This window comes from Rousettus aegyptiacus, unplaced genomic scaffold (genome assembly GCF_014176215.1).
Source record: "Rousettus aegyptiacus isolate mRouAeg1 unplaced genomic scaffold, mRouAeg1.p scaffold_m13_p_19, whole genome shotgun sequence".
Classification (NCBI taxonomy): domain Eukaryota; kingdom Metazoa; phylum Chordata; class Mammalia; order Chiroptera; family Pteropodidae; genus Rousettus; species Rousettus aegyptiacus.
This window is the reverse complement of record NW_023416294.1, coordinates 2,214,745-2,231,291: the sequence shown is the minus strand read 5'-3', so window position 1 is coordinate 2,231,291 and position 16,547 is coordinate 2,214,745. Positions and strand designations below refer to the sequence as shown.

At 33.2% G+C, this 16,547-nt stretch overlaps 1 protein-coding gene and 1 pseudogene across 10 annotated transcripts in view; one reads left to right on the top strand and one right to left on the bottom strand.

Moving 5' to 3' along the window:
• Positions 1–240: 240 nt before the first annotated feature.
• Positions 241–16,547, bottom strand: part of LOC107502042 (lysine-specific demethylase 6A) — a 185,351-nt gene continuing 169,044 nt past the window's right edge. For 9 of the 10 annotated variants that reach the window (XM_036235679.1, XM_036235681.1, XM_036235678.1 and 6 more), the window contains 3 exons: positions 4,562–4,688; positions 1,771–1,941; positions 241–925 (listed from right to left, as the gene is read on the bottom strand). In XM_036235679.1, coding sequence (XP_036091572.1) covers positions 899–925; positions 1,771–1,941; positions 4,562–4,688 — 325 coding nt within the window. In that variant the 3' untranslated portion in view covers positions 241–898. Of the gene's footprint in view, positions 926–1,770; positions 1,942–4,561; positions 4,689–10,392; positions 13,137–16,547 lie in introns of those variants that run through there. The other variant, XM_036235683.1, reaches the window with a different exon arrangement.
• Positions 2,940–3,058, top strand: LOC118613560 (annotated as a pseudogene).

Sequence of the window (16,547 nt, the reverse complement as noted above, 5' to 3'; positions counted from 1 at the left end):
AATATATATATAACCAGATTTGAAAATAACAAAAACTGCATCTTTACAGAAAGTCTTTCTAAAACTCAAACAGGGGAAAAGTTTAAACATTTAACAATTTTAATAAAATTTCTGTACAATGCTAAGTAGTTTTATTTACACATAGAAAATGTAAAAGGAGTAGTGTTTAAAATGACAGAACTCCTTAATATTTAATAGCAGGTAAATCTTGAAAAAAATAAACAACATTCCATTCACAAATATTTTCAAGCAATAAATATGTATTCATAAATACCATAAATCTCTATCAAGATTAAAAACAAAAATCACAAATCTGAAGTTTATTCCTTACCCTATGTGTAATCCATTATCTTTGTCTCTTGGCTATTAAAGTTTTAAGTTTCATTTGGAACCAAAAGTATAACTATTGTGGTCTCAAAACAATACAGAAAAACCTAAAGCTGTAATAAACTATCTCATCTAATTTTTCACACACACAAAAAAAGCTGATCGAACATTTAAACATTTAAACATTATTAACTATCTTACCAAGCAAATAAACATCTAGGACAGTATTTTTCCCCCAGTAAAATTCTAAAAGGGTAAAATATAGATGAAAACTAATTTATTAGTCCAGAAATAAACGAAAAAAGTTGTATTCAAGTCAGTAAGTAGTGTGTTGCCAGTTCTCTCAGATATCATGAAACAGAAACATGTATTTATTAAGTACAGCTGGATCTGGTTTTGAGAGTTGTGGAGTAGATCAGTGCTCTCCTACGTCCAAGCTGGATGACTCTCTATTTTTGGAAGGTTGCATAGATACAGTTTTTAGTCAGCACTTTTATGAATAGCTACAAAAAAACGGTGCAAAACTTTCTTGAAGAGCAGAAAAGGTGTCATTTAATATTCGTGGAAAATATCAGGAAGAGGATGATAATGAAGGAGCCTAAAATTAAAAATAAGGTATATTAATTGTTTTGATATATTCATTCCTACCAGTGTTCTCTAGCTTATGGCTATAAACAACATACCATCTACTTATAAAGTGAGAAAGAAACACTAAATCGCAACAAAGTTCAGCAGCCTGCTGTGTAATGTGCTCTTATCTCCATTGGTACCAGTTTCCTAAGTGCTGTAAGTCATTAATCCCATTTTCCTGTACTTCATCATGCAGCTGAAAATTCTTATAGAACACTATATTTAAAATTATTAGTGATTGGCTTATGAACATTTCTCAGCTAGATTATAAAGTTCATAAATGTTTTCAAGGAATCTTGAGAATTATTCAATTAAAAATGCCTGACAATTTCAAAATTTACAACAAAAGAACAGTATCAACTAATCATGAATAACTATTGAGTTTCTAAACACAAAGCCATTCAAAGACAGAGGTAAATGCTATCAAGTAACTTATCATTGAAATTGAAAACCACAGAATTCACAGAATTGTGAATTTAATTCATGCATCCTATTTATTATAACACCCAAATAAGTACCATCGAAAGTCTCCATAAGCTTCATACTTACAGCAAGGATTAGGTTTTAAATAAATGCAACTGATTTTAAAAACACAAGTACATTATTAAAAACATTTTGATTCTTTTGCGAAATGAAAATATAGTAGTACGTATCAATTTATTACCGATAAATTGTTTCAAAGTACAAGAGTATGGAAATATTTCTTATTCGATGAAAAACTTAAATATCTTACTAATTTCTATTTATCAAGTAGCAAAAACAAACATTGCTGTTTCACAATCAGCTATGTATTCACATGTTGATTTCACTTACTAATATAAACTGGTCATAGATTTGCATCAGGTCCTCCATTTTGTACTGTTCTAGCACCACAAAATTATCCAAATTTCCACTTGTTTTTCGTGCACAGTCTTGGCAATGTACTATGTAGGTCCTTTGAGAATTGCTTTCATTAGTAACAAAAAGCAGGTCAAAAACCTCCACCTAGTTTATACATGAGAAAAAAACACACTAAACTTGTTGCACCACTCTAGTATAAATATGGAATTATACTTTACATAAAATTTTGCAAGTGAATCATGATTAAATGCAGGTATATATGTGTATTTTTAAACTCCATAGTTGTATATTTAAGGTACCAGGTCTAACCAAAAAGAAGGGTAACGTTATACATTTAGAGATTGACTTAAGGGAATTAAATATTCACTACACCACTGAAATATAATTCAAAGTTTGGCAAAGCTCAGACCAATTTCTATTTTCACCAAAATATCATACGTAATCGGATTAAAGTGAAGATTATTTTCTTTTTACTCTCTAAGATATTGTTCATAGTTCTCTGTTTGGATATTCATCTTCCCTCACAGACTAAACTTCGTGTAAAGGTAGTGACTATATATTAATTTTGGACATCTATTAATGTTTAACCAAAGCTGTATTTTTTTTTTAAGGAAAAAAAACCACTTGAATAAATATTTATTCATTTTCAAGAGCTGAAAATTCTAACAAAAAATATTCCAGTCTAAGTCTCTATATGTTCAGGAAAACAATATGAACAGAATAAATGCATAAACAGTAATATACTAAGAGAGAGTTAGTAGATCTTATGCAAAAAGAATTGCAAAAGTTCAGCTAGAATAATGAATAATAGATATAACCCTTATTTTCCAATACTGCAAAGATACATGTTTATCTGAACCATGGCACCTAACCAGAATCTGTCCTTCTAATAATATATTTCAATGAGGTTATACAACATTAAAATCGCCAGTAGATTTAATGAGTTTATTTCAGAAGTACATAATTTCAAGATTTATTTTGGAGTTCCAATTTATCAGCCTAGTGTTCCTCTGACTTCTTGGTTTATTCAGTAATAAAAACTTATTTTTAACTAACTATGCTAAAATTTTTGAGTTCATAGTTTTCTATTACTATTAATGGGGAGTTACCTAGCTTAGTGACCCCAATTAAAAATTTTAGGAGTCTACGGCCATGCCACCCTGAACAAGCCTGATCCCGTCTGATTGCGGAAGCTAAGCAAGATCAGGCCTGGTTAGTACTTGGATAGGAGACCACCTAGGAAGACCAGGTGCTGTAGGCATAAAAAAAATAAAAAAAATTAGGAATTGTAAGATGACAGGGTCCTTGCCATCTGTGAAGTCAATGAAGAGTTGCCTTGCAAAAAAAAATAAAAATAAAAAAAGGATTCTTCAAATGGGCAGTTTTGCCCAATTTGATCAAATATCCCCTTGATTTAATTTTCTAAACACTTTTAAAATTTCTCCCTTTCTTTTACATTCTTAACACTACATACCAGTCTAACATTTGGTTAACCCCACATAAGACCATTTCAATAGCCTCCAAGCTAACCTCTTTACTTTCTACCTCCAACCTGTCCAATTATCATCTACCACTTTCTGAAACACATAGTGTGACTTAGTTCCTTGCTCAAAAACAATCTGAATGGCTTCAGTGACAACAAAAGAAACATTAAAATTTAAAAACTGAATTCAAGATGCTCTACAGGCTACATACCACCTACTCTTACAGACTGCAATATTTCATCTACAGTGGAACTTACTCATTTCCCCATCAATAATGCTATTCATGGGATGCGGTTGAGGGGTGGATGGAGAAAAAGGGCAAAGGGATCAAGGAGTACAAATGGGTAATTACAAAATAGAGATATAAAGCGTTGCATAAGGAAAATAGTTAATAATAGTATAATAAATATGTAAGGCAGAAGGGGGTACTAGATGTAGTGGGGTGATCATTTTGTGAGTTATATAAATCTCTAATCACTATGCTGTACAACTGGAACTAATATATCATTATATGACAATTATAATTGAAAAAAACTCACTGAATTGTACAACGTAAATACAAGCAACTAAAAATTATCTTATATTTCAATAAGGCTGAAAAAATTAAAAAAAAAAAAATTCCCATTTCCCTACCAATATACTGTTTCTAAAGCCCAGTGATGTTTTATAAATCTCCAATTCTAGCCGTTATTTGCTGTTGAAATTGAACTCATTCTTTAAGGAGAACTCAAATGTTAACAGGTCTGTAAGCCCTTACGCCAACATTATTTTAAAAATCATTTTCCTTCAATGTTCCTCTAACAGTCTGTATACATGACCAGCTTCATATTCATCACAGTCTTCTCTTAGTAGACTGTAAGCTTCTCCGGAGGAGGTACTGCATCTTTATTTCTGCACTTCTTGCAAGCCTTAGCCACAAGATAAAAATCAACAAACACATCATGAAGTGAACAGAAAGAATATAATATTGGTCTTCTTGGATATATAGTTAAACAAATCTAGTTTGCTGGCATATGTGTATTTATTATGGAGTCTTTCTAGTTTAAAATTGAGATGATTATTGTATGGTAAGGAAGTACTAAATGCCTCTGTATGAGCTACTTCTGAGTTAACGCATAGTTAATAAAATATAATACCATGAGAATTTAATACAACTATTGTATGTCAATTTCAGCAAAATGGATTACATAACAGTATAAGTAAATTTATGATAATAAGAATAATAATAATAAAAAAACTAGAGAGTCCACAACAAAACAAATGTCAATAAGAATGGTTACCTCACAAATGCTACAGTAATGTGCTGGTTCTTCATTTGTCCTCCCATGCCATATAACCTCTTTTCCTGCTGTAATAAGAGCTTCCCTCAATGTCTGACACTGATTTAGAACTTTCAGAAGACAATACCTATTATGGAGAAAAATTATTCATGACAAAAACTGAACATTGAATATTCTTAGCGTAAAAGATGTCAACAAGAAACAATATTTAGAATCTTGGTTCTAAGGTCTACCAACATGAAAATTTCCTTTTGTCCATTTTCGATATATATTAGGCCTAATAATGATAATATTAAAGCTCTAAAAGTTAAGACTGTATATATGTACCACATCTTTATCTAGTCATCTATAGAAGCACTTCAGTTGTTTCCATGTCTTGGCTACTATGAATAATGTTGCTGTGAACACAGGGTCCTATATACAATGGAGTATTATTCAGCCATAAGGAAAAATGAAATACTGCCATTTAAGGTGGATCTTGAAATTATCATGCTATGTGAAGTCAGAAAAAGTTCTGAACTATATGATTCCACTTATCTGTGAAATATTAAACTGAAGGCAAGAAACAAGACAAACAAACAAAAACCCCAGACACTGACAGCAGTTCAGTGATTACCAGATTGATGGGGGGAAGGGTAAGTAGTAGACACGGGTAAAAGGGATCAAATATTTGGTAAGAGAAGTAAATTTAAATTTGGCTGCTGAACACAAAATGCAATACACATATAACATTATTAAACTGTATACTTAAAACCTATATAATTTTATTAACCAATGTTAATGTTTAATTTTAATAAGTTTAATTTTAAAAAGTTTAAACCAGAAACATATATTGAATATAAAAATACAAGTCTTAGTCTAAAACAGTCACTTATTTAAAGATAGGCTCTTAATTTTTGCTTTGGTTCGGGCAACTGAGACAAGTTTTCTAAGAGCTGACTTCATCTTTGAAATAGTCTGAATCTCTGGCTGCATCCTTTTGCTATATTATAATAAGGTAAGAGGCATATATTTCTACCTAGAATTTTACAAATAGTAGTGATTATGTGAATAATTTTAAAACTCTAAGACCAAAGCAGAAAATTATTCAAAATTTAGTCTTTAGAAGATATGCATTAATTTAATATAGTACGAAAGGAAACAAAGTTCAATTTTAATTTGAAGGCAGTATAAAGAATCCTTCATTTCTTTTAACACAAATTTTTTATAATTTGTATTTTCTGTAATTTGCTGTCATTGCTCAGAATCGTCTGGTAAAGTTTTCATGAATATAAATATCTCAAGTTCTCTTTTGAAGGCAAAGCTGTACTATGATGATCTGTAATGCACATTTCAGATCTAAAATTATTTCCAAAAGCATGAAATCGGTTTACAAAAAATGATGTTAATGCCTGTGAACATTATAAACCCCTAAATTAGAACTAAGTTAACTTGGAGCTCTTTGATACTTTTCCACTGACTTATAACTTGCATTTGTTATTATGAATTATATAATGTATTATTTAAAATACCAGATATCACATTATCAATACCTGAAACTATCCCTTACCTGTTTACATGCTTACAGTCTTTCTTTTCCATTAAAATGTATCATTTGTACAGCAAAAGCTTTGTCTATTATGTTAATTGAAGTAGGACTGTACTTGGCATAAAGCTTAGTATTTGGTTACTAAAAAAATTTATAATATAAATAGCAGAATTAATTTCCCTTAATTTCTATTTCTGTGCTATTTTTACTTCTCAGGTTATACTACTTTTTAAATCAAACCCATACAAATAAGACCGAGATAAAGTAATTTTAAGATACACACAAAGTTGTTAACTTACTTAAAATAAAACATAAAACAAGCATGTCTAACAATGTCAAGTCATAATCTTCTCTACATTTTCTTTTCTTCACTTTTTGCCTATTATTCTCATCCCCCATCTTCAGTGTTAGTAAAACAGCTTAGTTCTGTGCAGTCAGTAGTATTCTACTTTTTAATTAAAAAATAAACTTTCAATTCCAACAGTACTGATTTTTTCAGATTTGCAACATTGATATTCCTAACTATCTGGAATACGTAATGGAGCCTATTATTTGAATATTCAAATAAAATTATTCTGAGCTCCCATCCCACTTGCTGCAAAAATGTTCCTTTCCTCCTCTGAGGGACTCCCTTCTTGTGATAACTCTAAAGGCTTAAGAAATCAAGCAACTTGGTTAATGTCACCTTTTTGCAAGACTTGTTTCTTGTTAAAGCAGTGATGTTCATCAAACCTTTCAAATCTTATGTGTTCCCTTTGTTCATGTGTGTGGTATCCAGCTCATATAACTGGACTCATACAAAATTAGTCCTTTTTTTGTGTGTTTTAGCATAATGTTCTTAAGGTTTATCCATGTTGTAGTGTTAGAATTTCTTTCCTAATAAAGCTGAATAACACTGTATTGTATGTGTATACCACATTTTGTTTATACATTCAGATCTTATGGTCACTTGGGCTGCGTCCACCTGTTGAGTTCTTTGTTAAAATATCTGTTCAAATCATTTGCCCTTTAACTGGTTATTTTCTTATTGTTGAGTTTTGAGAGTTCTTTATATATTCTCAATGTTGGATATGTGATTTGCAAACATTTTCTCTCGGGCTGTCGCTTTTTCTTTTATTCTCATAACAGTGTTTCCCATAGAGGAAAATTTTTAAAATTTTGTCTAGTTTAATTTTTTAATATTTTAGGGATGATACTTTTTGAGACCTAGCTAAGGATTTTTGTCCTAATTCAAGGTTATGGAGATTTTATGTTTTATTTTCAAAGTTTTAGTTTTTTATTGTATATTTATATGTACGATCAATTTTTAGATAATGTTTGTATTAAGTAGAAGATTTAGGTCAAAGAATTCTTTTTCTATATAGCTGTCCAAATGCTCCACATCGCTTGTTAAAAAGATTATGCTTACTGCATTTACTTACTCTTACACCTTTATTAAAAATTTCAGTAATAGAATCACAGTTACTTAGCTAATTTTGAAGTTTCATGTAAAAGGAAGCAATATACTACAAAGAAAAGGGAGCTTGGTTTGCTAGGAATAAACATTAAACATGATTACTCTTTTCCCGGAATCACAGGTATAGATTTATTTCACCTGATAGTGGAATCTTTAAAACTGACAGCTTGGCTAATTTTATCTCACAATCATGAATTACTGAACTGGTCATTTCATGGTCTCATGTTTTTCCATCACTCTGAAATTTCTAATCCTTTTCATTTTCTGAAAGCTAGAGAAGCAAATGAATAAGAACCAATTTAGAGGTAGAAGGTCTTATGGACATAAAAAATTAAATAAGAATATGATTTAAATAATGGGCAAGGAAGTATATATAGAAAGTAAAGATATTTAGAGAAATAATTTGAAGAAAGATAAAAAATACTGTTGGAAATTTGAATTAGCAAATCACTGTGGGTGGCTAATCACAGATATTGATTTAATTTGTAAGCTTTTTGAGGGTATTAAATGAGTTGAAAATTTTACCCGCAAATCCAATGTTATTATGTCTTTTTGCTGAATTTAGGTATGATTACCTTATAATAATGAAGACATCCAACTTAACAAAAAGAAAGAAATGGGAAATGAATAGGCATATTATGACCCTTGAGGTATACTACCAGAAATAGAGACTCCTAAAATGGCACACAAAGAGTCAGATAACTCACTTGTGAAATATTATTCATTTTGTAATGCTCTACTCTGAGGACAATAAAAAAAAAAAAAAAAAGATAGATAATGCTTTTTTTTAACCATCTGTAAGAATAGGGGGAAAAAAACTTCAGAAACTAGAGTAAGGAATTCATTGACTTTGAGGATTTATCTGATTCCAGGACCAAAACTTTGTTTTTTAGTTGTGTGGATGAAAAAGTACATTAAAAGGCAAGGAATAAGCGTCTACCAGACTGGAAGAAAAACATAAAGAAAAAACTGATTATGGATTTGATTTATTGAGGTTACAAAGATTTTAAAAGCCTATTTGGACAAGATGGTAAGGAATATTGATTGGAATGAAGACAGGTTAGAAAAATGAAGCCATTAGAAGAGAGATATTTTAGGGTATGGTTTTTTTCAGGGTATAAAATGAAATACACTTGAAATATTACATTAAGAAATTAAAAACAAAAATATGTGAATGACTGTTTAATTTTCCAGAGTATAATATACATTCATAAACAAATATGTAATGCAAAGAATGAACACAACAGACAGTATATTATGTATATTAAATAGAGAAAGAGGTCATCTCAAAGTGAATGAGGTAGAAATTATGGGATATTTCACAGAAATACTTTTTCAGTTGACACAGGAGGTATTTTCTAGGCAGAGGAAACACATGAACAAATGTAGGAAAGCAGTAAATTACTAAGTAGGAATTACTTAGGAAACAAACAAATGTCTTCAGAAAATTTTAATTTAAGCCTAATGACTCTATGTTTGGTAACAGAGCCAGAAGCAAATTTTGGGGTATGATGATAATAGAGTTTGAAGCCCTAATAGTATAATTACTAAGTGAAAAATTTTTGACATCAGGTTTTTCTCTTGACATTCTGAGGACAACCTAAATTCCTGAAATAAGTCCCCAAATATCAGGGTGGAGATAGACGCTGGAATGGATAAAACTTAAGTTGACTCAATATTAAGTCTTTATGACAACAATCTCATTGTTTCACACAATCTTGGTACACAGTGAGAACAGTAAAAAATACCAAGAGATGCTTTGTATTTCCCAGTTGATCTCACTGACAGACCCACAAATAAGTGTTAGGTAGATAAATGGCAATAACTGTGGATCTATTACAATCTCCTGCCACTTGTTAAGTGCAACAACTAGTTTCTTCAAGTTGATACATCTAACTTTTATTTAAATCAACTACACAGCTGAGATATTTAAAAGGTATATATTTTTTATTTTACAAAGTTGTTATAGTCCAAGTGTTTCTTTCAGTCACCCCAAAATTTTTATGTAGAAATTGTAACTCATAATAGAATGGTATTTGGTGGTGGTGGGGGGGTGGTCTTTGGAGGTGATTAGGTCCTGAGGGTGGAGCCTTCATGAGTGGGATTAATGCCTTTATAAAGGAGACCCCTGAGAGCTCCCTTAGTCCACATGTGCGGACTAAGCAAAACAGATGGGCATTTATCTAAAACAGGCAGTGGGTCTTGACTAGACAGGAGCCCCATGTGATTCTTATGATCTACCTAATCATATAAACTATTATAAACTAATATTAATCTCTTACTTTGTATATAAAAAACTGATCTTCAACATCTGCCTCCAGATTTAAATAAATGTTTCTTTATAAGCCACATAGTCTACGGATATTGTTATTATAGCAGCCCTAACAAACTAAGACAGAACTTATTATGTAGGTAATACTTCCATTTCTAATATAAATTAGTTGAAAACAAAAATACTCTTTTACCTCTGAAAAGAGATCTCATTTTCTAGTGTGGTTTTACTTGCCTAACCATAAGAATCAATCGACAAAATCGCTCAGACAGAAAAAGGTAAATACCATATGATTTCACTTATATGCAGACGCTAGGAAACAAAAAGGGCAAACTAATCCAAAACAGATTCACAAATATAGAAAATAATCTGGTGATGGCCAGAGGGAGGGGGTATGTAGCACTGGGAGAATGGAATGAAGGATTACGAAAGTACAAATTAGTAGTTGATAGTTGGTCGCGGGGGTGGGGAGCTCGGCAGAGGGAATGCAGTCAGCAGTAATACGCAGGCCAGGTGGACGGTCAGGGGAGGGAGGGAGCAATTGGGGGGATCGTTTTATCAACTATATAGATGTATAATCAATGTACTGTATATTTGAAACTAATATTAAAATAAAACACTTTAAAAAAATCATCTGTGCTATTCCCAAAGTCTTTGAAATTTACTGAGTAGATATACAGTCTTAAAAATTACTTTCTAGGAGCCCCAGGTGATTCTAATGATCTACCTAATCATATAAACTACTGTAAACTAGTATTAATCTCTTACTTTGTATATGAAAAACCTGAAATGGTTAACACATTCAACGGATACTGATACCAGCTTTTATGACTCATTTATTTTTACGAATAGGGCCCGAAGAAATCAGAATCAACTAGTAAAAGCAGAAAAAGTAGAGCCAGATTGCCTAGAATTAAATCCCAGTTTCTTCTGTACACCTGAGTTTTCAGAGATGTAAAAAGAAGATAATGGTATGTGCTTTATGTTATGAACACTAGCAAAATCATATTACCCACTCCCCCAAACCAAAGATGTCTACATCCTAATCCCAAGAACCTGTAAATACGTTATCTTACACAGCAACGGGGAATTAAAATCACTAAATCTGCTGACCTTGAGATGCAGAATTATCCTGCAATATGTGGCCAGGTTCAGTGTAAAAAAAGAATCCTAAAGTATAGAAAAAAAGATACAGAAGAACCGATGTTAGAAAGATTCAGAGTAAGAAAGATGTGCTGGCTTTAAAGATTGAAGAGGATCCAAAAGGGAAGCAATAAAAATTTAATGTTTTATGTAAAAGGTTTGGAATTAGTGCTCAATAAATGACAAATATATATTATTTAAGAATATATTAAATTCTTTAACTCAGGTACAATAATTATAATTACTGACTGAAGTTTAGTTTTTGAGTTTGAAAATATTGTGGCATGAATGCTAACAGAAACTTCGTTATATAGTGAAAACACATGTTGAAACAATAAATTTTTTATGCTAAGACCCACATAGTTCCCACAAAATCATGTAAAATGTTAATATTATTTTTATTTGAATGAAAAAGAAATGAAGACTAGTAATAATTTATCAATTTGCCAAGTCATGCATACAGTAAATGGAGGAACCAAGAGTAAAGGCAGATCTGACCCCTGAGTTTAGACTCCCTGTGACTGTAAATAGAGTATCTCCTAAGACTTAGAAAAATTAGGAAAAAACATCTGTAAAATAACAATTCACACATTAATAAAAAACACAAGTGCACGTAAGATAGTAATTTTTAAAAGTAAAACATAAGTATTGTTTTTAACGATCAGGTGAATGGAAAAGAGTATGTAAAAAATGAACTCTATAGTCAGTATTATCAGTAAGATACTGTTTAAATTTTAAAGAATTCCACTTCTTTGTTGTCATTAAATCTAGACTGTATAATTCTATAGCATTTGGAATAAATAAAATCATTTGGAATAAATAAAAAATGTATATTCTAGACAGAGATGAGATTTTCTATAACATCCTGTTTGTTATGTTCCTCCAAAACTTAAGATTTTCTAATGTTTATTTTTTTCAAAAGAAAATGGGCTACTAATTTTTAAAACTGTTTTAGATTTTATGGATATTATCATCATGCTTTAAATGGCAACTAACATAGTGGTTAATCTACTGGCACATAAACCACAGTAATAGATACATCAAAAACATGCTATTATGGCATTAAACTGAGCATAGTGTTTGTCACTTAACCTCCCCTTTCAAAATTTAAATAAGCATGGTTGCAACAATTTACATTACGCTTATTATAGGTAAGTTTATTTACCTTTTTATCTGGCTGTGTAGAGAACACTCCATTTATACTGCAAAATTGAAGCAATCACTAAAGAGCTGACCTGTTTTATTACCAACAAATTCCTTTTAGGGATTCAATTAAAAGAAATGCTTTAATGGAAATCCTAATGAATAGGAGCTTCATAAAAATGAAATAAAAAAGTCACAGCACTAAAGAGAGAATACATGAGACAGTAAGAGATTTCAAACATCTTATAATATCAGCCACAAATCGTAAAGATTTTCTTTAACTTTTGATCAACTCGTTTTAACATTAAAACTAAAATGAAGAAACTTTTATTTTGAAGAAAATAAAAATAAAAACCCCTACTACATTTAAGCTTCAAAGTATACATTAATAACTTCATATGACACACATATGAAAATAATCAGAAGTGGAGCAAGGAGTTTTCTTTGTGCTTTTCAAAAAAAAAAAAAGAAGTAACAATATCTATTCAATTTAAACAACCCTAAGCTCTAATATGGAAGCTGATTGCAACCCATGACAGACAAGGCGTGCTAGAATTTAGCTGCTCGTGAAAGCGATTGTTTGCCTCCTCTTAAAGGTGATAGCTGCATGAGAATGTCACCACATGCCACGTGAGCTTCGGGGGGCGTCCTTGGTGTGACTGTGAGGACGGAGGAGTGTTGCCCGTGAGCACGGAACGTGTAGCTCCGTCCTTTCCTTGCTGCTCTTACGAGAACGACACCGACCCCCCAACCCCGAGAGGTCTTACAGATCTCTCCCGTCTGCGGCCACCTGGCCAGAGTCACACAGACGAGGCAGGAATGCCACTGGGAGCTGAGGAAAGCTGGAGCCTGCGTCACAGCTGGTCACTCGGCACAGCCCGTGGCCCTGAGTCCCTTACTGACTTTTGTTCTGTAAAACCACCGGGAATCCAGGATTTTTCCAAGGCAAACTGTTCTTTCTCCATTGTGTAGATCATGTGATAAACACCACTTCCTTTCACTACCGTACAGTATTATTGGCATAACCATCTACCTGCAGGAAGAGTGGACAATTACTTGCTCAATTAGAATAGCAACAATGCATGATATTATACATCTCCTGATGTGCAATAAATAAGAAAATACAACACTACTTCTTTTCTCAAAAGTGTTTGCTGTGGAAGGGTAAAAAATGGTGTACATTACAGGTTTTGTTCATCCCTCTTAGAACAAAATCAAAGCTGTGACAGAAACATAGAACAAATAGCAAGCAGAGTTTCATGGGCTCTAGATGAACAACTAGGGAGAGAAATAATTAATCACCGTGCAACAGTAGAAAGTAGGAGGGGGCAAAGACGTGGGTCTGCGTGGTCCTGAGTGGCTGAGTGGGACAGAGGCTGCAGCAGCCGGCGGTGGCAGAGTGCTCTTAAAGGGGATGTGTCTCCAAGCCCAGTACGCTGGACGGGGGGTGGGGGCACTAGAGATGAACAGGGGGACAGTTGTCAGAGTGAGGGCCTGAGGTGAGGCTCTCTCCTGGATAGAAGTTCCAGCAGTATCCACTGTTTCCTCTTGAGCCTTCCCCTTCTCCCAGTGTGAGGATGCAGCTTTGCCACAGTGGAGACGTCATCAAACTGGATAACAGAGGTTGCTCTACCCAGCAGATTCCCTGAAATCCTGCCTACTGACCCATGGCCCCACCCAAGCCACATTATGATGTATCCTTGGTGAGTCAGGTGCTCCTTGCTAAGCAGTGCCAAGACTCACACTGGAGGCAGCTGGCCTCAGCTTCTTGAGTGGTTTCTTGAGGTAACTAAGCACAGCATTTGTAGACTGCTTGCTGAATCTTAAAAGTGGCCTAGGAGGGGCACAGGCTGGGGCTATACTTGGCCTGCAGCTGAACCCCTCTCTCAGGTCTGTGCCATGGGATACCTACTACACAAAGCCACACTAGTAAGACCAAGAGATATAGGAGCTTTGACTACTACATAGAAACAGACACATAAAAGCAGCCAAAATTAGAAGACAAAGCAGCAGAAATCATATGAGAGAACAGAACAGAGATCCAGGAATAACGGAGTCAAGCATTGTATCGATGCAGAGTTCCAAACTGGTTGTAATGGTGCTCAATGAACTTAGGGGAAGGGGGATATGAATTCAGTGTGAACTTTAACAATGAGATAAAAAACAATAATGGAAATGGAAATATAAAAGGGAACCAGTCAGAAGTGAAAAGTACATTATCTGAGATGAAGAGAATATTAGAGGAAATCAACAGAGTAGATAAAGAAGAGGCTCAAACCACTGATATAGAGGACGGGAAAGCCAAAGACACTTGGTCAGAACTGCAAAAAGAAAGAATTGAAGACTATAATAATAATTTAAAGAGGTTATATCTAAAAGCATCAGTGAGAGAAAAAGATATCAAAATAGCTAGGAGTAGGAGAGTACCATGTTTTTAAAGTAATTCATGTGCTAGGCTTTATAACGCAAGTTTCTGAGGTTTGAGGCATCACCCTGCCCAACTTTAAATTATACTACAAAGCAACAATAATCAAAACGGCATGGTATTGGAGAAAAAGAGACACATGGACCAGAGGAACAGAATCTAGAGTCCAGAAATAAACCAATGTTTATATGGGCAAATAATTGTCAGTAAAGAGACAAAACCATACAGTAGAGAAAGGAAAGCCTCTTCAATAAATGGTGCTGGGAAAACAAGTGACCCACCTGCAAAAGAATGAAACTAGACTGCTCTCTATCACCATACACCAAAATTAACTCAAAATGGATTAAGGACCTAAATATAAGACCTGACAAAATAAAATGCATGGAAGAAAACACAGAAACTAAGCTCTTGGACTTAAGAGAGGATTTTATGAAACTGACCTCAAAAGCAAGGAAAGTAAAACCAAAAATAAATGAATGGGATTACATCAAACTAAAAAGCTTCAGCTCAGCAAAAGAAACCGTCAGCAAGACAAAGAGACAACCATCTGAATGGGAAAATATATTTGGAAGCAACATCTCCGATAAGGGCCTAATATCCAAAATATACATAAAACTTATACAACTCAATAACAACCAAATAAAAAATAAAGGATCCAACCAAAAAATGGACAGAGGACCTGGAAAGACACTTCTCCCTAAAGGACATACAAATGGCCAGTAAATATATAAAAAGATGCTCATCTTCGCTAGTTATTAATGAAATACAAATCCAAATCACAATGAGATACCATGTCATACCTGTTAGAATGGCTGTAATCAACACAAGTAATAACAAATGTTGGAGAAAAAGGAACCCTCATACACTGCTGATAGGACTGCAAACTGGTAGAGCCACTATGTAAAACAGTATGGCGATTCCTCAAAAATACCTAAAAATTAAAATATGATCCAGCAATCTCTCTTTTGGATATTTACCCCCAAAACCTGAAAACATTTATCCACAAAGATATATGCACCACGGAGTTCATAACAGCAACATTCACAGTGACCAGAACAAAGAAGTAACCAGTGTCCTACGACAGATGACTGGTTAAAGAAGCTGTGGCACGTATACCCTGGAATATTAATTACTCAGCCATAAGAAGAGATGAAATACTGCCATTTGCAACAACCTGGATGGAGCTTGAGATAATCACACTATGTGAAATAAGCCAGACAGTGGAAAATCACATGATATCACTTATATGTGAGATATAAACCTAAAAGCAACAAATGAGCAGGAAAGACAAACAGAGACTCAAAGACATAAACTATAGACTAGTGGTGACCACAGTGCAGAGGGAAGGAAAGAGAGGGTAGGTAGACAGAGTAAAAGAGAACAAATATGTTGTGAGAGAAAGAAATCTAACTATGGGCAGTGAACAGAAACTGTTAATATATATATGACTGACTGTTAAATTGTACACCTGAAACTAACTGGACTTCATTAACCAATGTCACCAAATAAGTTAAACAAACAAATAAAAAATAATACAGATCCTAAAGAAGTCTAGAGTTGTGTCATTTTGTGTTTAAAATAGTTGGTCAACGATTACTTCAACAAGAGTAATTTCAGTGATATAGGAAAGTGACAAGCCACAATCCTGTGGATGGAGTTGTTCAAAAAATATCTGAAGCTAATATATCAAATGACTCAAAGCAGCATAAAGTATTGTAAGAAAGAGAATGTTTATTAAAAATCAACAGCTGACAAACCAGGTTAAATTCATACTACTTCCTTTTTGACAGGGTACTAGATTTCAGAATCAAAGTAGATATGTGGATATTATTATTACACAACAAAATAATGTTAATGGGGGGAAAATGATGTCATCCTGTTTTTTTAACAATATATTCTCATTATCTCCTGCCTCTCTATATTCATTCTCTTTCCTAGTTCCTTATTTTTCCTGTTCTTAAGGAGAAAGAGTATCTGAAGTTCTTTTCCTCACTGTTGATTATCTTTCTCTCAAGGAAA